This window comes from Hemiscyllium ocellatum, chromosome 12 (genome assembly GCF_020745735.1).
Source record: "Hemiscyllium ocellatum isolate sHemOce1 chromosome 12, sHemOce1.pat.X.cur, whole genome shotgun sequence".
NCBI classification, from domain to species: Eukaryota; Metazoa; Chordata; class Chondrichthyes; order Orectolobiformes; family Hemiscylliidae; genus Hemiscyllium; species Hemiscyllium ocellatum.
The window spans coordinates 102730606-102753763 of NC_083412.1; the positions used below are offsets into that span (position 1 = coordinate 102730606).

The window sequence follows — 23158 nt, forward strand, 5'->3', positions numbered from 1 at the left end:
GCTCTCAGCTTCATGTCTCAGCACCTACTCACCCTGAACTTACTTAGAGACTGCCAACCCTGTGGCTACCATTGCCTTTCAGTGCAGGCGGAGAGCAGGCAGCTTGTCATGGTTCAGAGCATTGACCAGTCAAGGCACTGGTATTTGTTAACGGGATCTGGGCACCACTTGCTTGGCCAGCAGATATTACCCATTCATCATTATCCAGAGGACAGTCAGAGCTAACACTTTGGAGTTGGACAAGTTGCTGCATGACCTGTTCTATGTCAGTATCACACAGACAGAGACATTTGAAGGAAACAGACTGTATGAGCAGGTCTGAAAGTCACAGAGAAACAAAATCCAGTAAAATTCCAGTTCTTAGAAATGAACATAAGGCCATATTGCAGTTCCCTCTTGAAGGTGACTCAGTCCAGTCTGTCATATTTACTGGTTTTAAGTTCTGGACAGAAAGAGTCTGTTTTTATTCATTCCCAGGATGTGGACATTGTGGGCAAGTTTAACATTTATCGCCCAGTTAAGAATCAGTGACATTGCAATGCGTGTGTATGTGTGAGTGTGTGTGTGGGGGTGGGGAGCGGTGGGTGTGTGTGTGCGCGTTGGGGGGGCGGTGGGTGTGTGTGTGGGGGGGAGCGGCGGGGGTGGGGGGCGCGGGGGGTGTGTGTTTGTGTGTGCGCGTTGGGGGGGCGGTGGATGTGTGTGTGGGGGGTGCGGTGGGGGTGGGGTTGGGGGGGCAGTGGGTGTGTGTGGGGGGGAGCGGTGGGTGGGTGTGTGTGTGTGTGCGCGCATTGGGGGGGAGGGTGGTGGGTGTGTGTGGGGTAGGCTGGTGTGTGTGTGTGTGTGTGTGTGTGTGTGTGTGTGTGTGTGTGTGTGTGTGTGTGTGTGTGTGTGTGTGTTGGGGGCGGTGGGTGTGTGTGGGGGGGTGGTGGGTGTGTGTGTGCGCGCGTTGGGGGGGGCGGTGGGTGTGTGTGAGGTGGGCCGGTGTGTGTGTGTGTGTGGGTGTGTGTGTGTGTGTTGGGGGCGGTGGGTGTGTGTGGGGTGTGTATGTGTGTGTGTATGTGTGTATGTTACTCTCAGAGCACTAGCCTTGACTTCTAAGTTACTAGTCCACTGGCATTATCATTACCCCGCTGCTTCACCCACCTTAATCTTGAGGTAAAAACAGTGACTGCAGATGCTGGAAACCAGATTCTGGATCAGTGGTGCTGGAAAAGCACAGCAGTTCAGGCAGCATCCAACGAGCAGCGAAATCAACGTTTTGGGCAAAAGCCCTGATGAAGAGCTTTTGCCTGAAACGTCGATTTTCCTGCTCCTCGGATGCTGCCTGACCTGCTGTTCTTTCCCAGCACCAGTAATCCAGTACCTTCATCTTGAGAAAGGGAATGAAACTGGATAGTTCACCTGGCATCAACCTCGGCAGCAGAAAATGACCATGGCAGAAGCAGTCTGATTGACCACCTGACTAACACCTGGGGCCTCGTGAGAAATTGGGAGAGATGTCTCACAGACCCATCAAGAAAAGCCTGACATAGTCATATTTGCGGGATCATATCTTATAATATTTTGTGGAATACTCTGCAAGGATAAATGTGATCCTCTAGTCACTGGTCACTTCAATAAACCATCTTGCTGCCACACCTATGTCCTAGGCCTGCAATGTTCCAGTAAAGTCCAACACCGGCTGAAGGAATAACACATCATTTTCCATCTACATACTTACTAGCCTTCTCACTGTGTTCAACAAAATAAAAAACTCAAAGAACTGTGAATGCTGGAAATCAGAAACAAAAACAGAAATTGCTGGAAAAGTTCAGCAGGTCTGGCTGCATTGATGGAGAGTTCAACATCTTCAGAGCGTGAACACTGTCCACCATTTTGATGTGACCCCTTTCACCTCCACCACCCCACCCTCCCCCCCCGCCATCCCCCCAGTGTATTGTTTGCATGGATTTGTTGCAGCTGAGCTGACCTATTCCCTGAGATTTAAATCCAATGTGCATGTATAATGCTGTTCTACTATTATTTGCACTCCCATTGTGTTTTGTTCTGGCCATTCTCACCACCTGTTCCACTCACTCCTCCTCCTCTATTGTCATCAACACATAAATAGCATTTGCCAGCCACTTTAGTTCCAAAGAAACTTATCTCAAATCAAAATGCTGACTCTGTATCTCTCACTACAGATGCTGTCAGATCCAATGAATTGGTCTTGCACTTTCTGTTTTCATTGTGCAGGTCCCTAATCCACCCTACTCCTCCCTTTATCACCCGAATACTATTTATGTGTCAACAGCAGACTTTGGGATTTCCTTCTGTGTTAGCTGCCAGTCTCTTTTCATACTACCTCTTTGGATTAGATTAGATTAGATTACTTACAGTGTGGAAACAGGCCCTTCGGCCCAACAAGTCCACACTGACCCGCCGAAGCGCAACCCACCCATACCCCTACATTTACCCCTTACCTAACACTACGGGCAATTTAGCATGGCCAATTCACCTGTCCCGCACATCTTTGGACTGTGGGAGGAAACCGGAGCACCCGGAGGAAACCCACACAGACACAGGGAAAACGTGCAAACTCCACACAGACAGTCACCTGAGTCGGGAATTGAACCCGGGTCTCAGGCGCTGTGAGGCAGCAGTGCTGACCACTGTGCGACCGTGCCATCCTTTCCTTATTTTCTTTACCATCATCCCTCTGTATTCAGCCTGATTCTGCACTGTGTTTTCTACCGATGCCGGCCAAAAGAACACATTTCTTTTTTATTGTAATTTTTATTTCTTTGGTCAACCAAGGAGCATTGGATTGTTTGCCTGACCTTTGCATTTAGGAATGTGCCATAACTGTCTTATTCTGAAGGGAGCCCAGTGTTCAGCTATTCTTTCTCGTCTCGAACCTCAAACTCCAATTTCTTCAACCCAAATTCATTCTTACTCCATTAAATTTGGAGGGATTCACCAACTTGGTCACAGAAATACCTGGCTGTCCCTCTTGTCCACACTGACCCTCAATAGCAACAGCGTATACCATCTGCAAGATCAACATCAGGGACTCACAAAGGTCCTTTAGACAGTAGTCAACAAGGTAATCACAGGTACAATGTTCCCAAGGATCAAGGAGTTCAAAACCAGGTTCCAATCTAACAATATGGGGTATGTCTTTAGGACTGAGATGAAGAGACATTGTTTCATCCCGAGTGGTTAGCCTGTAGAATTCAGCACTAGAGAAATCAACGGAAACTAAACCATTATATGATTTCAAGAAGGAGTTGGATATAACATTTGGAGCGAAAGGGATCAAAGGATCAGGCTATTGAGTTGGATGATCATTGCTGCCTCACAGCGCCAGAGACCTGGGTTCAACTCAGATTGATGGGTCTTGGACAGCAGAAATGGGAGGTTGGCTAAAACACAGCAAATATAGGGGAGGTGTAGATTGGTATTTATCAAATTGGAAATGAGTTGAAAGTGGTGTTCCTTAGGGATCAGTGTTGGGACCCTTGCCTTACCTAATTGACATAAATGATTTGGAGACAGGGTATTAAAGGCAAAATCTCCAAATTTGTGGATGATATGAAGTTAAGAAGAATAGTGAATTGTGAGGATGATGCTGAATGACTTCAGAGGGACATTGACAAATTGGCCAAATGGGTAGATGCCTGGTAGATGGATATCAATGCAGAAAAATATGAGGTAATGCATTTTGACAGAAGAAACCTGGCGAGATAATCCAGACTTAATGGTAGAACGTTGAGGGGAGTATAGGAGCAGAGGGACCTCAGGGTTCAAACGTATGATCCGCAGAAGATGGTCAGACAAGTTAAGCAGTTGTTAAGAAGGCTTAAATGCTCGTTGGGTTTATAAATAGAGGCATAGAGTATAAAAGCAAGGAAATGATGCTGCACCTTTACAAATCATTGTCAGACCACACTTGGAGTATTGTGTTCAGTTCTGGACACCTCCTTTGAGGAAGGGTGATAGAGTCCTGGAGAGACATCAAAGGAGATTTACGAGATTAATACTGGGAGTGAAGGAGTTTAGATACAAGGAAAGATTAGACAGATTGGATTTAATTTCCTTGGAGCAGAGAACATTAAGAGGTAACCTTATTGTGGTTTCAAAATTATGAACGATGTCAACAGGGTAAAGAGGGATATGCTGTGGGTCAGTAATTAGGGGTCACAATATCAAGGCCGTCAGCAAGAAAGCTAAGAGTAAGGTGAGGAAACAGTTGATTTGGAATGCACTGCCTGGGAGAGAGGTGGTGGCAGATTTATAGGAGGTTTCAAAAGTGAACTGGGTATATATTTGAAAGTGTTGAATTTGGAGCACTATAGAGATAGAGTTGGAGTATGGGACTAGCTGGGTAGTTCTTTAGGGAGATGGTACAGACATGATGGGTTGAATGGCCTCTTTACTGTAAAATACTATTATTCTAAATTTCTGGAGAAATTCAGTGGGTCTGGGAGCATTTCAGCAGTTACTTCGAAGGCCCTGAGCTGAAATACATGAGCATTTGGGTTTTTAAACTTTTTGTTCTCTGTGCCTAATATCTGTGCCAGGTGAGCGTTTTAAGGCCATGCTCACCTTTATATCTTGTTTTATAGTGTCCAAATATATCTAGTTTTGTAGAGCTCATTTTGATGCTATCTTTACCTTCTTAAATTGGACCTATTAGAAAACCTTCCTGGTTTGCCCTGGATGGTGCATCCTTCACTCCTTCTTTCTCATCTTTGCTGAGTGATACGAAATATGTCACTTTAATCAGCTGTGACTTGATACACTCATTACTGCACTTATTTAAACTTTAAAACACAAAACTTAACAACATTTTTCCTCACTGCAATCAACTCACCTCTCGCCACATACCCGAGGTTAGTTATCTGTAGAAGGTATGAACTTGACCTCCAGAGTGATAGTGGGATGGTGAATAGGGGGAAGATGAGATTTTATATCCTGACATTTATGAAGGTTGAAATGAAAGTTCATTCCATGTTAAATTGATTCTTATTCTTAGCTTTTAATATACCAAAGAGACACCTCAGATTTGAAATGTTAATTACCATCAGACCTGCTGAGTTTCTCCAGCATTTTTTGGTTTTACACATTTATTCTATATTGGAAGTGAATGATGGGAAGAGGGTGATTTAACAGTTTGGATCAGAAATTGACAAGCTGAAAGAAGACAGAGGATGGTGGCTGATGGGAAATGTTCATCTCAGTTACCAGTGGTGTGCCACAAGGATCTGTGTTTGGGGCCATGGCTGTTTGTCATTTTTATCAATAATCTGAATGTGAGTGTAGCAGGATGGGTTAGTAAATTTGTAGATGACTCTAACGTAGGCAGAGTTGTGATAGTGCCAAAGGATGTTGTGGGTTACAGAGGGACATAGATAAGCTGCAGAGCTGGGCTGAGAAGTGGCAAATGGAATTTAATGTGGAAAAGTGTGAGGTAATTCACTTTGGAAGAAGTAACAGGAATGCAGAGTTCTGGGATAATGGCAAAATTCTTGGCAGTGTAGATGAGCAGAGAGATCTCAGTGTCCAGGTGCATAAATCCCTGAAAGTTGCCATCCAGGTAGATAGGGTTGTTAGGAAGGCATATGATGTGTTGGCATTTATTGATAGGGGGATTGAGTTTCAGAGCCACGTGGTCATGCTTCAACTGTACAAGACACTGGTAAGGCTGCACCTGGAGTATTGTGTACAGTTCTGGTCACCGCATTATAGGAAGGATGTGGAAGCTTTGGAAAGGGTTCAGAGGAGATTGACTAGGTTGTTGCCTGGTATGGAGGGACGGTCGTATAAGAAAGGCTGAGGGACTTGAGGCTGCTTTCGTTGGAGAGAAGAAGGTTGAGAGGTGACTTAATTGAGACATATAAGATAATCAGAGAGTTAGATAGGGTGGACAGAGAGAGCTTTTTTCCTCCAATGGTGGAGGCGAACATGAGGGGACATAGTTTTAAGTTGAGGGGTGATAGATTTAGGACAAATGTCAGAGGTAGTTTATTTACTCTGAGAGTAGTGGGGTGTGGAACACTGTCTGCAACCGTAGTTGACTCATCAACTTTTCAGGCATTTAAATGGTCATTGCAGAGGCATACGGATGAGAATGGAATAGTGTAGGTTAGATAGGCTTCAGATTGATCCATAGTCGGCACATCATCGAGGGCCGAAGGGCCTGTACTGCGCTATAATGTTCTCTGTTCTATGTTTACATTCTCAAGTTTTCTCTCGACCTCTCCACATTTTCTAGCAGTAAAGATGGTTTTGGTGTTGGGGGTGGGGGCAGCGGATTTGGTCTTGAGATGATAGAGACACCTCATGGCTTGAATATATTTGAGTTGAAGAAGGAAGTTGATCAAAGTCTAGCCCGTGGAACACCTGTCTAAAACAAACCTCCGGGACCATTTTCGAAAGTAGAATCAAGTGTTTGATTTTCTATCTGTACATCTGTGCGGTGTCTTAGAGAATTGCAAAAATAGTGTTGCATCTCTTATTCTATCCAAACTGAACCCATGCAGCCTGTCACTCATGAGCATCCACTGAAGTAAACAAAGGTTTCACTTGTGTGAATCACAATTATCACAGCACTACAGCAAATTTGAAGAATAAGGGTCAGATACTTAAACGTTTCTAATGTTTCTTTTCATTTGTGATATAATTGGTCCCACATTTGTTTCTTTTGCAGGGTTTCCTCTGGTGCAGTGTTTGTGACTTTGTGGCTCAGTATCGAGTGAGCTGTGTTCTGGCTGAACATTTTGTGGTGAGATTGTATCACAGCTGCACTGAGATGAAATGTTGCAGCACATTGCAATGAAATGTGTGGAATGTATATATATATTTTTGGATTTAGATTTCAACATAAGGGCAAATGTGTGCAATTTTGTGCAGTGAGATTTTGAAAGGGTCAGAAAATCAATTTGGAACAGTGACCAAAATGCACCAGCTCCAAGATATTTCTCTGCAGTGAAGTGCCCGGACAGGATTTCAATAGAGAAGATGTTTATACTTTTAAATTTATCCCAAGTTTAACAACCAAAACAAAAAAATTCATCAAATAGAACACACTGGCTACAAAGGCCCAACAACGTCTCCTCTTCCTCAGGCAGCTGAAGATGTTTGGCATGATGGTGAATACCCTTACCAACTTTTATAGGTGCCCCATCGAGAGCGTTCTGTCTGGATGTATCACTGCCTGGTATGGCAACTGTACCATTCTAGATCAGAGACAGTTACAGAGAGTGGTGAACTCGGCCCAGACAATCACAAAGGCCAACCTCCCATCTACAGAATCCATCTCCCAAGCCCACTGTCAGGGAAAGGCCGCCAGCATTCTCAAAGATCCATCCCACCCTGGCAATGTTTTTCTACAACCTCTACCATCGGGGAGAAGGTACAGAAGCCTGAACACACGCACCAGCCGGTTTTGAAACAGTTTCTACCCTACTGTTGTTAGAATACTGGATAGACTCACAAACTATTAACATTTGGTTTTTGCCGCTGTTTTTACCTATTAGTTACTATCTATGCTACGTAACTCAGTGATCTGCCTGTATTACTCGCAAGACAAAGCTTTTCACTGTGCCTCGGTACACGGGACAATAAATTCAATTCAGTCACAGGATTGTTACCATTCAGCCCATCGTGCATATACCAGCTCTCCAAAAGAGTGCCATTACTAGTACCAAACTCCCATGTTTTCCACAAATCCTTTCACAGTATGTCAATCCAAATAATCATCCAATGTCCTTTTGAATGCCTCAACTGAACCTGCCTCTATCACACTTCTAGGTAGTTTCTCATTCCTGGAAGCAATCTTGTAAATCATGTCTGCACTCTCTCTAATACTTTCACACATTTCTAATAACATCTGGTGGCCCTCAGGTTAAATCAGCACCAGTCACCTCAGCCCTTATGGTCTGGTAAGACTGTGGCGAGACAATACAACACACAATACTCTTTCCTATAACATGGCACTCACAACTGTACACAGTATTCCAGCTGAGGTCTAACAAGATTTTATACAAAATCAACATTACATCATTGCTCTTGTATTCTATGCCCTATTTAATAAAGGTGAGGACATTGCAAGGTTTATTAATTGCTCTCTCCCGTTGTTCTGTCACCTTCACTGATCCGTCAACATATTCAACCAAGGCCTTCTGCTCCTGTAGCCCCTTCAGAATTGTACCTCCTGTTTTATATTGTCTTTCAATATTCTTCTGACCAAGGTCTGTCACCTCACGTTTCTCTGCATTAACTTAATCTACCACCTACTCACCTACTCCACCAACTTGCTGTTTCCTTTTGATTTCCACACTGACCTCCTCAGTTCATAATTCTTCCAATTTTTGTGGTATGTACAGATTTTGAGATTTTCCCTTGCACTCCAAGATCCAGATCACTAATATATATCAGGAAAATCAAGGGTCCCAAAAGTGACTCTAAGGAAACTCCACTACAAACCTTCCTCCAGCCAGAAAAATATCCATTTACCGTGACTCTCTGTTCCCTATCACTTGGTCAATGTTGTAGCTGTGCTGCTATTGTCCCTTTACACCATGATGTGTAACTCTCCTCACCTTTGTCCTGTTGTGCGGCACTCTATGAAAGTCTTCTGGAAAGTCTCCAGTGGTTAGCCCTGCTGCCTCACAGCGTCACGGACCCAGGTTTGATTCCAACCTTGGGTGACCGTCCGTGTGGAATTTGCACATTTTCCTCATGTCTGTGTGGGTTTCCCCCGGGTGCCCCAGTTTCCTCCCACAGTCCTAAGATGTGCAGGTGAGGTGAATTGGTTATGCTAAACTGCCCGTAGTGTTCAGGGCTATGTAGGTTGGGTGCATTAGTCAGAGGTAAATATTGGGTTGGGGATTGGGTCTGGATGTGTTACTCTTTGGAGAGTCGGTGTGGACTTGTTGAGCTGGAGGGCCTGTTTCCACACTGTAGGGATTCTACGTTCACATCCACAGTGTCACCCTCATTGACCCTTTCTGTTACCTCTTCAAAAAACTCCAGCGTTAGTTAAACAGTATTTCCTCTTTAGAAATCTGTGCTGACTCTTTCTGATTAGCCCACCTCTTTCAACATGACTACTAACTTTATTCCAAATAAGTGTTTTGAGGACCTCCCCCAACAATGAAATTAAACTGATTGGCTTGTAGTTGCTGGAATTAACCTGACAACTTATTTAAAAACAGGACTGTCATTCTCTGGCCTTAGGGACCTTCTCAAGTCCAGAGAAGACTGAAATATTATGGCGGATGACCTGCAATTTCTACACACGCCCTTCAAAATTCTTGGATGTAACTCATTCAGCCCTGGTTCTTTGTCAACTTTAAATACTAATACTGAAAATGTGTTGCTGGAACAGCGCAGCAGGTCAGGCAGCATCCAAGAAGCAGGAGAATCGACGTTTCGGGCATGAGCCCTTCTTCAGTCATTCCTGAAGAAGGGTTCATGCCCGAAACGTCAATTCTCCTGCTCCTTGGATGCTGCCTGACCTGCTGCGCTTTTCCAGCAACACATTTTCAGCTCTGATCTCCAGCACCTGCAGTCCTCACTTTCTCTTTTAAATACTAATAGTCTGTATAAAACTTTTGTCCTATCAATTTTGAACCCTTCTAGTGACTGAGTTGCCTTCTCTCTCATTATGGCCTGGGCAGCATCCCTCTCTTTAGAAAAGACAGATGCAAAGTATTCTTTTAAAACCTCAGCCAGGCCCCTGCCTCCATCCGTAAATTCCATTTCGGTCCCTCATTGGTCCCACTTCATCCTTTAACCCCTCTATGACTGTTCCCATGCCGACAGAAGAGTTTCAGATTCTCCTTTATGTGAGCTGCTGGTCTTTTCTCCAAAGTTCCTCTTTGCTTCTCTAATCGAATTGTTCACCCTCCCCGGACAGATATTCCATATTCCTGTTTGTTCGCAATTGTATTTTGTCCCTGACAGCTGTTATAAGGACACTTTTTCTTTCGAATGTAAATTTCTACCTCCCTTTCTTCCCATCGTGCTGTCAGAAGTGGAAAAGTTTAGGCAGAAAAACCCAAGTGAAATTATCCACGTGGTTCACCAGAAGCAGATCTGAGAAGAGGCAGCGAAGTAGCAAATTAAACAGTGAGACCTCAGTAAAATTCACAGGACCCGAGCTTCTTTAATGCATGGTGTTAAGAATGAGGTTGTTTGTGTTAGTATCTTCCTGAACTGCATTCTGTATCTATATTGCTCCGAACAGTAGTTTTCTTACATTTGTGTAATGTTAAAGGACATAGGCAGCCTCGTGTGAATATGTTCCAGTCACTAACCCACATGTTAGCTAAACAAACAAATGAAAGGTTTGACCTATCAAGCCAGTACTTCATTCTGGGATTTGACTTGTTTAGAAGAGTTTTTTGGGAAGGTTTAAACTAGTTTGGGAGGATTTAAACTAGTTTGGCAGGGGGATGGGAACCAGAGCTACATATCTAAGAGGGGGTTAGTTGTAGATGGGGCAGTGACAGAATGTAGTGAATCTATCAGGAAGGTTTCTCACGCGATGAAACAAAGGGATTGGGTTAAATGGTGTCTACTTTAAGACAAAGAGTGTCAGAAATAAGAGTGATGAACTTAAAGCAAGGATCAGTACTTGGGGCTATGATGTTGTGGCCATAACAGAGACATGGGTTTCATAGGGGCAGGAATGGTTGTTAGATGTTCTAGGATTTAGAACATTTAGAAAGAACAGGGAGGGTGGAAAAAGAGGAGGGGGTGTAGTATTGCTAATCAGAGAGAGCATCACAGCTACAGAAATGAAGGTTGTTGAGGAAGGTTTGTCTACTGCGTCAGTATGGGTGGGAGTTAGGAACAGCAAAGGAGCAGCCACCTCATTGGGGGTTTTCTACAGACCCCCTAATAGCAGTAAAGAGATTGAAGATCTCATAGCCGGGCAGATTTTGGGAAAATGCAGATGTAACAGGGTTGTTGTTATGGGTGATTTCAACTTTCCCAATATTGACTGGAACCTCCTGAGTGCAGATGTATTGGATGGAGCCGTTTTTGTCAGGTGTGTTCAGGAGGGTTCCCTTACTCAGTATGTAGACAGACCAACGAGAGGAGAGGCAACGAGCCAGGACAGGTGCCAGATCTCGCGGTGGGAGAGCACTTTGGTGACAGTGACCTCAACTGCCTCACATTTACCATAGCCATGGAGAGGGAAAGGAGCGGTTACCGAGGGAAGATATTTAATTGGGGAAAAGGAAATTATGACACTATCAGACAGGAGTTGGGAAGTACTGACTGGGAGCAATTGTTCCACAGAAAGGGCACAGCAGACATGTGGAAACTGTTTCAGCAGCAGTTGCGAGTGATGCACGAATTTGTTCCTCTGAGACAGGTAAGAAGGGGTAAGATTAAGGAGCCTTGGATGATGAGAACAGAGGAGCTTCTCGTCAAAAGGGAGAAGGCAGCTTACGTAAGGTGGAGAAAGCAAGGATCTAGCACAGCTTTAGAGGATTACAGGCTTGTGAGAAAGGAGCTCAGAAATGAATTGAGGAGAGCCGGGAGGGGGCATGAAAAAGACTTGGCAAGAAGTATTAGGGAGAACCCAAAGGCATTTTACTCATACGTGAGGAATAGGAAAATGATCAGGGAGAAGGTAGGGCCCATCGGGGATAGCGGAGGGAACTTGTGTGTGGAGTCTGAGCAGATGGGGAAGCCCTCAATGAGTTTTTTGCTTCAGTTTTCACTAAGGAAAGGGACCTTGTTGTGAATGAGAACTTTGAGGAGCTGGGGTACAGGCTTGACCAGATCAAGATTGATGAAGCTGATGTGCTGGAAATTTTGACGAACATTAAGATTGATAAGTCCTCAGGGCCAGACCAGATTTCAGCTTTGACAAAGGGTCAGTTAGATTCGAAATGTCAGCTCTTTTCTCTCCTTACAGATGCTGCCAGACCTGCTGAGATTTTCCAGCATTTTCTCTTTTGGTTTCAGATTCCAGCATCCGCACTAATTTGCTTTTATCTAGACCAGATTTATCCCAGGTTGCTCTGGGAAGTGAGAAAGGAGGTTGCTAAGCCGCTGGCGAAGATCTTTGCTTCCTCACTCTCCACAAAAGTCGTACCGGGGGATTGGAATGAGATGAATGTTTTTCCTCTTTTCAAGAAGGGTAATTGGGAAATCCCTGGCAATTACAGACCAGTCAGTCTTACGTCTGTGGTCAGCAAGGTTTTGGAAAGAATTCTGAGGGATAGGATTTATGACTATTTGGAAAAGTATAGTGTGACTAAAGGCAGCTAGCATGGCTTTGTGAGGGGCAGGTCATGCCTCACAAATCTTACTGAGTTCTTTGAGGAGGTGACGAGACAGGTGGACGAATGTTGCTCGGTGAATGTGGTGAATACGGACTTTAGCAAGGCAGTTGATAAGGTTCCCCATGTTAGGCTCATTCATAAAGTCAGGAACAGCCACTCTCAGACAACAACTCACCAGGACAAAGGACCCGATACCCAGCATGAGCAAAACCAACGTAGTGTACAAAATCCCATGCAAGGACTGCACAAAACACTACATAGGACAAACAGGAAGACAGCTAACAACCCGCCATGAACACCAACTAGCCATGAAATGACATGACCAGCTATCCTTAGTAGCCACACACGCAGATGACACGCAACATGAATTTGACTGGGACAACACTACGATTACCGGACAAGCCAAACAGAGAACAGCCAGGGAATTCCTAGAGGCATGACACTCATCCACAGATTCTATCAACAAACACATCGACCTGGACCCAATATACCGGCCAATATAAGCGGCAGAGACAAACCACTATAAATGCCGGAGGAAACATCACAGAACCACAACAATGAGCACCCGAGCTACGAATCTTCTCACAAACTTTAAAGTGAGGAGGTATGGGATACAGGGAGATCTGGCTATCTGGATTCAGAATTGTATGACTGACAGAAGGCAGAGAGTGGTTGTAGATGGAAAGTATTCTGCCTGGAGGTGAGTTGTGTGTGGTGTCCCACAGGGCTCTGTTCTTGGGTCTCTGCTCTTTGTTGTTTTTATAAATGACTTGGATGAGGAGGTTGAGGGGTGGGTTAGTAAATTTGCTGATGACACAAAGGTTGGAGGTGCCGTTGATAGTATCGAGGGCTACTGTAGGCTGCAGCGTGACATAGACAGGATGCAGAGCTGGGCTGAGAAATGGCAGATGGAGTTCAACCTGGATAAATGTGAAGTGATGCATTTTGGAAGGTCGAACTTGAATGCTGAATACAGGTTTAAAGACAAGATTCTTAGCAGTGTGGAGGAACAGAGGGATCTTGGTGTTCAAGTACATAGATTCCTCACAGTTGCCACCCAAGTAGACAGGGTTATTAAGAAAGGACATGGTGTTTTGGCTTTCATTAAAAGGGGGATCGAGTTTAAGGGCCGTGAGGTTTTGCTACAGCTCTACACATCCCTGGTGAGACCACACTTGGAATATTGTGTCCAGTTCTGGTCCCCTATTATAGGGAAGATACGAAGCTTTGGACAGGGTGCAAAGAAGGTTTACCAGGATGCTGCCTGGACTGGAGGGCTTGTCTTATGAAGAAAGGTTGACGAAGAAAGAGAGGGAGAGAGGTGACCTGATCGAGGTGTACAAGGTAATGAGAGACATGGAGAGAGTCAATAGCCAGAGACTTTCCCCAGGGCAGGATTGACTGGCACAAGAAGTCATAGTTTTAAGATATTAGAAGGAAGGTATAGAGGAGACATCAGAGGCAGTTTCTTTACACAGAGAGTTGTGAATGTATGGAATGCGTTGCCAGCGGTGGTGGTGGAAGCAGAGTCATTGGGGACATTTAAGCGACTGCTGGACATGGACATGAATAGCAGTGAATTTAGGGATACGTAGGTTAGATTATTTTATTTTCGATTAGGAACAGTTCTTGACACAACATCATGGGCCAAAGGGCCTGTTCTGTGCTGTACTTTTCTATGTTTTTATCTTTTAAGTGCCAGCAGCTGGGATTATAATGAAACAAGAAAATTGACTTTACAAATTGAAGTTCAGACATGAACTATACCTTTTATATTTAATTCAGGGATTTGGGATTCAGCTTCAGGACTGAATAATGTGGGAGACTAAGGTGGTTCTGTTCCTCCTCCTTCCTCATTTGTATTCTTCCTTCTCTCTTTCCCTCCTTCATGTTCTCCTCAATACTCTATTCCTTTGGTCTCTTTTCCCACCGCATCGTCCGTCACATCACCTCCTCTTCCCCCTTCCTTTCCCCTACATCCCCTCTACTGCACATCACCTGTGAATCCCTCCCATCCTCCTGTCCCATCCCCTGGAGTTTGCCTCACGACAATAAGTTCTTTGTTGTGGTAATCACAAAGGGCGAGAATATGGATATGGAGTTTTAAAACAATATTTGATAAAGTTACACAGAGCAGAGTTGTTAGTGAATTTCAAACCTATGGAATCAAAGATGCAGTACCAGAGTGGGTACCTGATTGGGGAAGGGACAGATAGCAGAGAGCAGGAGAGGACAGTGCTGTGGCATTATTGTGCTTCCTCCTCAGTTTCCCCTGTGAGTGGAGAACAGACGGTAATATGGACTGCTCAGGGCTTCAATCTCCGAATATCTCTGGATATCCAATGGCAAATTTCTTACTGAAACACTTCCAAATTCCTACACCGCTAAGTTGTTTATTCAAACTTTTCCAAAATTTGAGGTCATCGGTACTAACTTATTTCAATATTGAAAACATTTTAAAACTAAAGCAGATTCAGGGTGGAAACTATTTTGATAAACATTACTCACCAATCAGCAGCCTCTTGTGCGCTTCTTCCTCCAGTGGCAGCTAAAGCTTTCCGCCTACAGAGAGATAGTTAAACAGATAATTCTCAAAATCAGTCACTGACAACAATGTGTAATATCACCAAATGGAGCATCTGGAATGGTGTATTCACGGAGGTCGTTTCCAGTCCTGTCTTAAAGGGAAACCCTTATCACTGTCACTCTGCAAGGTGGAAGGTTGTGTTCCCCTCAGTCCCAATGTTAAGAATGGTCTTTGAGGCTGAAGCTGAACCCAGACAAGGAGAACACAGCTCTCATGGTCAATTTTCTATCTTTATACACATTAGATGAGGATGTCACTGACTGGGCCATCCCTAATTGCCTGGAGGAAGCGAGGACTGCAGATACTGGAGATCAGTCAAAAAGTATAGCACTGGAAGAGCACAGCAGTTCAGGCAGCATCTGAGCCACAGGAGAGTCACATTTCGGACATACGCCCTTCATTAGGAAGCTCCATTCCTGATGAAGGGTTTATGCCTGAAACATTGATTTTCCTGCTCCTCCGATGCTGCCTGACCTGCTGTGCTTTTCCAGCACCACACTCTCGACTCTGATTGCCTAGAGGGTAGTTAAGAGTCAACCCATTGTTGTGGGTCTGGAGTTACATACAGTCCAATAAACAGTAATTACATCACTGCCCTTGATATTTTCAGTTGGCATAAAGATGGCGGAAAGGATTTTTAGCTGCACAACCAAATTAGCATACAGAGTTCAGAATCAAAGAGAGATTATCACTTAGGGCAATGGTAGCTTTGAGAAGAAGATAAACCCAAGGCAACAGACAGAACAAATAATCTTACAAATCAAAATGCAGGACATTCTGTACAAACTCAAGCAGCAGATATCTGTAAGAGGCAACCTGATGCCAGATGTTTGGAAACTGCCTGAAGATTGTAGTTGGCTCAGTGGTTAGCACTGCTGCCTCACAGCACCGGGGACCTGGGTTCGATTCCTACCTTGTGCAACTGTCCGTATGGAGTTTGCACATTCTCCCCCTGTCTGCGTGGGTTTCCTCCGGATGCTCTGGTTTCCTCCCACAATCCAAATCTGCTTAGATTAAGTGCTAAATTGCCCATAGTGTTGGGTGCATTAGCCAGGGTAAATATAGGGGAATGGGAGTCTGGGTGGGTTACTCTTCAGGGGGTTGGTGTGGACTTATTGGGCTGAAGGGCCTGTTTCCACACTGTAGGGAAATAAAATAAAAGGATGATGCCATAATAACATAGACTGGTTTCACTTTACACCCTTGCAGGAACGTTTTCTCCATCAGCAGGATGATTAAAACAACAAAAACACAGAAACAACATAACCTCATTACAGCACCAACTGACAGACATGCAGCAAAGGGGTGCAGAAGTAATTCTGAAACAGGATCACAATGACCTCGAGAGAATAAACAATTGCCATTTCAAACCAAATGAACAATCTATAAAATCCAAAAGAGCTTCTTTTAATCACTTAATGGAGCCATAAATGTGCTTGAATTTAGTTCCTATTGATGGGATTTAGGTGCTGCATGAAAAGTATTTAAAGTAATGATCATACAGACCATCCTTATATCAAATTTCTGTAAACATCATGAGATCATGGGAGACCTAAGATTGACCTGAAGTTGTCCATCATGGATTGTGTATTCACAGGATTGGACATGTAGGTCAGAGGGAATGTTGCAGTTACTGATGTCAATGTTGCATGTAACCATTGTATTGTGTTATGTTTGAGTATCCTGTACGTTTTTGGAAAAGTGGACTGTCACAACCTCTGACACGAGCTGTGATTAAGAGGGCAATTGGGCTGCATGTGAAAGGAAGATACAGAGTGGTCAACCGCCTCTCCCACACGTGGTAAGAGAGCTCTGAATAAAGATCATGTGTGCTACTTAACACAAGAACTGGGGATTCCACTTTGAAATCTCTCCCAACAGTCTTGAAGGCTAACAGGCACAAGAAAGGACTATAACTTGAGTACTTTAAAGATACTTTTAAATTTAATTTGGGACTTTTTAAAACCTCTTTTCCCATGCTCATCATTTTTAAAACTATTTCAATTCTGTAACACTTAAAGTATCTGTACTTAGGTATCCTATTTCTAAGATGGTGCACAGAGTTGTACAAACTTTTCACTGTGTGCGACAATAAAGGCCATTCTATTCTTATTGAATGGTGGAGTAGACTGTATTTGTATAAATATGGCTGAATGGCCTGCTCTTGTTCCTCGTTCACATGGACATCACTCACTGATAGTCTAATGTTCATACTGTCCTCAATCACTGACAGTCTAATGTTCACAGGGTCCTCGCTCACTGACAGTCTTATGTGTTGGAAACAGTTCGGAGAAGGTTTACTGGACCAATTCCTCACTTTCTCCTAGAAGATTTTAACCTAGAAGGGCTCATGCCCGAAATGTCGATTCTCCTGCTCTTTGGATGCTGCCTGACCTGCTGTGCTTTTCCAGCAACACATTTTCAGCCCCAATTCCTGCAATTACCAGGCTGTTTGATGAGGAAAAAGAACAAAGAATAAAGAAAATTTACTGCCCAGGAACAGGCCGTTCGGCCCTCCAAGCCTGAGCCGATCCTAATGTACTGTCTAAACCTGTCACCCATTCCCTAAGCATCTGGATCTCTCTGCTCCCCACCTACTCATGCATCTGTCCAGATGCACCTTATGCTCATATGGTCCTCACTCACTGACAGTCTGAAGTATCTGAACCCTTTGAATTCCTCTTCAGATATCATTGAGCTCTCGTCAATGACCCTTTGTAAGAAGATTTGTCCCTATTTATGGGCAGAATTGCAAAATAAACCTCTCAGAAAAGTCAAATGTGGCACTGTTGGAGTGACATTAACTCTGAACATGACATTCTCATAGAATGCTGGCTTTCACACAAGTTACAGACAGTGGGTAGGAATGGGTCGGAATGGGTCGGAATGGGTAGGAGTGGGTCGGAATGGGTAAGAATGGGTTTTGTGATGCAGCACTGACGTTAAACTGACAGGCCGGTAATCGCAATGCTCTTCAGGTCCTGCTGAGGAACATTGGTTATTTTTTAAACAAGAATCCCTCAGAAATCAGGGAAGGTGGGAATATAAAATTCAAAACACAAGTATGTAAACTGTGCTGTTACTGAATGATGTATTGGGCTGGCTAGTCAGAATTGCTCTAAGATAGTTTTTTTTAATGTTCAAAATGGTGCATCAGAAGTGGTCCCAGCACCTCAAGAATCTCTTTTAAATTCACTCAGGGAATGTGGGTTTTATGGCAGGCCAGTATTTGTTGCCTATCCTTTGTTGTCTTTGAGAAGGTGGTGTAAGCTGCCTTCACAAACAGTCCACGTGTTGCAGGTAGATCCAGCAAGACTGTAAAAATTACGATATATTTCCAAATCAGGATAATGAGTGGCTTGGATGGGAACATGAAGGTGGTGGTGTTCCCAGGTATTTACTGCCTTGTCCTTCTAGATGAAGTGGTCATAGGTTTCAAAGGTGCTATTGAAGAGACCTTGGTGAATTTCGGCAGTGCATCTTATAGATTGTACAGTGCTTCTACTGAGTATCAGTGCAGGAGGAACTGAATGTTTATGGGTGTGGCACCAAATCACCAGGCTGCTTTGTCTGGGATGGTGTCTAATTTCCTGAATGTTTTGTTTGAACTGCATCCACCTGGGCAAGTGGGGAGTATTCCATCACACTCCGAACTTGTGCCTTGTAGGTAGCAGCCTGCTATGGGGAGTCAGGAGGTGAGTTACTCACTGGAGGAATCCTAGCCTCTGACCTGATCTTATACACTGGTAATCTAATTCAGTTTCTGGTCACTAGTAGTCCCCAGAATGTTGATAGTGGTTGATGCAGTGATGGTAATGCATGGGATTCTATGGTTCTATGGTCATCGTTGGGCATTATGTGGTACATATGTTACTTGCCATTTTTCAGCCCAGGCCTGGATATTGTTCAGGTCTTGCTACACTTGAACATGGACTGTTTCAGTACCTGAGGAGTGGTGAATGGTGCTGAACATTGTGCAATCATCGCCGAACATCCCCATTTCTGACCTTATAATGGAGGGAAGGTCATTGATGAAGCAGCTGAAGATGGTTGGGCCGTGGACACTCCCCTGAGGGGCTCCTGCAGAGATGTCCTGGAGCTGAGATGATTGATCTCCAATAAACATAACCATCTTCCTATATGTCAGGTATGACTAACCACTGGAGAGTTTGCCTCCTGATTCCCACTGATTCCAGCTTTGCTCGGGTTCCTTGATGCCATACTCGGTCAAATCCAGCCTTGGTGTCCAGGGCCGTCCCTCTCCCCTCCCCTCTGGGATTCAGCTCTTTTGTCCAGGTGTGAACCATGTGAGGGTGATTTCCTAGTGATATTATCACTCATCTGTTAAATCAGAGACCCAGGAAATGTTCTGGGCACCCAGCTGTGAATCCTACCATGGCAGATACTGGAATCTGATTTCAATTTTTAAAATCTGGAATTAAGAATCTAACAATGTCTATGAACCCACTGTTGATTGTTGAGAAAAGACCCATCTCATTTATTCATGAACTTTAGAAACCTGCCTTCCTTACTTGATCTGGCCTACATGTGGTTGACTTTTAACTGCCCTCTAGACAATTAGGGATGGGCAATAAATGTTGGCGTAGCCAGTGACACCCTCATCCTGTGAATGAATAAAAAACACTTAAAGTCGAGGATGCAGAGAGCTTCTGTAAAATGGTTTTGTACTGAACTTAGCTCGGCTTGTTTGCAAAGGTAGTGAATAATTTGCATATTAAAGATTTGGAGATGCTGGTGTTGGACTGGGGTGTACAAAGTTAAAAATCACCCAATATCAGGTTATAGTCCAACAGGTTTAATTGGAAGCACACTAGCTTTCGGAACGACGCTCCTTTATCAGGTGATAGTGGAGGGCTCGATCGTAACACAGAATTTATAGCAAAAATTTACAGTGTGACGTAACTGAAATTATACGTTGAAAAATTGATTGTCTGTTAAGCCTTTCATCTGTTAGAATACAGTGATAGTTTCACTTCTTTCATGTGTAAATCACAAAACCTCTTTTTAACGTTGCATTCTTGGGTTAGCTGTTAACAATGGTGATAGCATATTAAAGAAGCTGACCAGATATTTGAGCCAAATACCAGACCCCATTCAAAGTGGCAGCCTGTGACCTGTCTGGATTGATGGATAATGAGACTTGCTGCTTTATCAGTAAAGGTTCACATTATCTCAGACACCGTCCTAATAAACTCAGTTTTCCTGTTCTTAACAAGACAAACCTAATCACCTGCTGTCTCCTGCATTACGACAGTGACTGTGTTCGAATATCCTGAGGTCCTACCAAGTGGGAAAGAAAATGCAATTTTATTGACTTGAATGTTTTGTCAGCTCAAAAAACGAAGTGAAGTTTTTAGGGTATCATTCTCAACATTTTTATCAGATTTTTCTGGTAAGAGTGGCCATGTGAAAGGTTCCTGTGAAGGTCTACAGCCACAGAAGGGGATTTCCTCAGACACAGGAAGCAGGTAATTCAGGAGAATGCAAGTCGGGAGTTTTCCTGCCTTGATAGTTCCCACAGCATCTCCCTTCCTGACAATAGCTGCGATTCCTGAGATGGGATTACTCCCCTCAAATCCACAGGATGAAAGTAGGGTGTCTTGTTCTGATAAAAGCACAGCATCTTTGAAGACCCCAGCTGGAATACGAACATATAGACTAAGAAAAGAGGAGTTGAGGAAGACCATTCAACCCCTTGATCTGGCTTCACCATTCAGAAAGATGGTGGCTGTGTTTTCAATTCCACATTCCCATCTATCCCCAATATCCCTTTCTAAGATGAATCTAACTGACAAGAATTTCATCAAAGTCACATGATTTGTTTCTTTCACTTATTGAATGGCCTGTTGCAATGTTTCCAGTGATGGTGGTTCACCGATGGATTCTGTCACAGTGTACTTGTGGGAGAGGCTGAAGAAGATCACCTGCTGATTGTGGCCTCATGGTTGGAGAGTCAATGGAAATGCTCTTTCCCTTGTCATCCTCGAGAAAATAAACACAAAGCTATTGCCATCAAGACACTCTCAAGCTTTCGTTAGACTATTTTGCCAATAAAGTTAGATGATAGATCAAGATCAAACTTCTTGACAATGACTTAGCAACGGCCGAGAAGGAAAAGAAATGAAATTCCGATCGCCCCAGCCCATGGGACGTCCTACAAATGTGGCCATGGATTTGTGAGTTAGGATTCAGCCGGTGCAGTCACTTGGAGACCCACGGCAGAAACTCACTGTCTTGAAAAAACATCATCCTCAAATCAAGAATGAACTGACTGTGTAAAGAAATGCAAATTCTTTCTCGTTTATATTCCAGAAGTGACTCTGTCGTGAGTGTGATCTCAGTTGTGTCTGTATGATGTAAATTCACAAAATCTCAGGGCAACTTGTTTGCCTGAATGTAAGAACGGTTTCCTTCGGAAACTTGCTGCAAATATGTTTTGAAAAGTCTGATGCTCAGTTCTTTCTGCAGCATTTTTTCCACAATCAGTGAGCAGGTACTGTACACACACAGGTACTGTACACACACAGGTACTGTACACATACAGGTACTGTACACACACAGGTACTGTACACATACAGGTATTGTACACATACAGGTACTGTACACACACAGGTACTGTACACACACAGGTACTGTACACATACAGGTACTGTGCACATACAGTGGTGAAGAAGCAAAATCCTTTTTAACATTTCAGTGTGGAAATCTTTGAATAAAGAGCCTGGGAGATGGTAAAAACCTGTGTCATTGTTCAATTGAACAAATGGCCCAATTTTAATGCCCACATTGATTGAAGCTTATTTCAAACCTTTGAGATTTCTAATGATAATATTGGTGGATATTTGTTGTGTCATTAAAATAAAAAAAAACTCTTCAGAAATATCCTTAACTATTAACTGTATAATAACTTTATGATTTGTTAACCAGATTCTATATCATAATCCACATCATTCATAGAAACTTAGAAACATAGAACATAGATGACGTTAGGTAGGCCCAGTGTGTATGACAACTGACTTCCAGTATCCACAATTCTTTCATCTTTCTTGTGCCTATGACAAGTGTTTGAAGGAGCTATCCACTTATCTACACAGCCTGGCAATTTCCTTTCAAGTACTTATCCAAATCCTTTTTGAAACTTAATTTGCGATTTACTCTGCTATCCTTTCTTACCGCATATTCCACAACTTGAACACATTTGGTAAGGTTCCCCATGGTAGGCTCATTCAGAAGGTCAGGAGGAATGGGATACAGGGGAACATAGCTGTCTGGATACAGAATTGGCTGGTCAACAGAAGACAGCGAGTGGTAGTAGAAGGAAAATATTCTGCCTGGAAGTCTGTGGTTGGTGGTGTTCCACGGGGCTCTGTCCTCGGGCCTCTACTGTTTGTAATTTTTATTAATGACTTGGATGAGGTGATTGAAGGATGGGTCGGCAAGTTTGCAGATGACACAAAGGTTAGAGGTGTCATTGACAGCATAGAGGGCTGTTGCAGGCTGCAGCGGGACATTGACAGGATGCAGAGATGGGCTGAGAGGTGGCAGATGGAGTTCAACCTGGATAAATGCTAGGTGATGCATTTTGGAAGGTCAAATTTGAAAGCTGAGTACAGGATTAAGGATAGGATTCTTGGCAGTGTGGAGGAATAGATTACTTACAGTGTGGAAACAGGCCCTTCGGCCCAACAAGTCCACACCGACCCGCCGAAGCGTAACCCACCCATACCCCTACATTTACCCCTTACCTAACACTACGGGCAATTTAGCATGGCCAATTCACCTGACCCGCACATCTTTGGACTGTGGGAGGAAACCGGAGCACCCGGAGGAAACCCACGCAGACACGGGGAGAACGTGCAAACCCCACACAGTCAGTCGCCTGAGTCGGGAATTGAACCCAGGTCTCTGGCGCTGTGAGGCAGCAGTGCTAACCACTGTGCCACCGTGCCGCCCCTAATGGGCGGCACGGTGGCACAGTGGTTAGCACTGCTGCTTCACAGCACCAGAGACCTGGGTTCAATTCCCGCCTCAGGCGACTGACTGTGTGGAGTTTGCACGTTCTCCCCGTGTCTGCGTGGGTTTCCTCCGGGTGCTCCGGTTTCCTCCCACAGTCCAAAGATGTGCAGGTCAGGTGAATTGGCCATGCTAAATTGTCCGTAGTGTTAGGTAAGGGGTAAATGTAGGGGTATGGGTGGGTTGCGCTTCGGCGGGTCGGTGTGGACTTGTTGGGCTGAAGGGCCTGTTTCCACACTGTAAGTAA

At 44.0% G+C, this 23158-nt stretch overlaps 1 protein-coding gene across 1 annotated transcript in view; it reads right to left on the reverse strand.

Annotated features, from left to right (window-relative positions):
- The window catches only part of LOC132820642 (ubiquitin-associated and SH3 domain-containing protein A-like), a 113281-nt gene that overhangs the window by 88772 nt on the left and 1351 nt on the right, over positions 1–23158 (reverse strand). The window contains exon 2 of the mRNA XM_060832844.1: positions 14799–14852. Within this exon, the coding sequence (XP_060688827.1) occupies positions 14799–14852 (54 nt within the window). The remainder of the gene's footprint in view (positions 1–14798; positions 14853–23158) is intronic.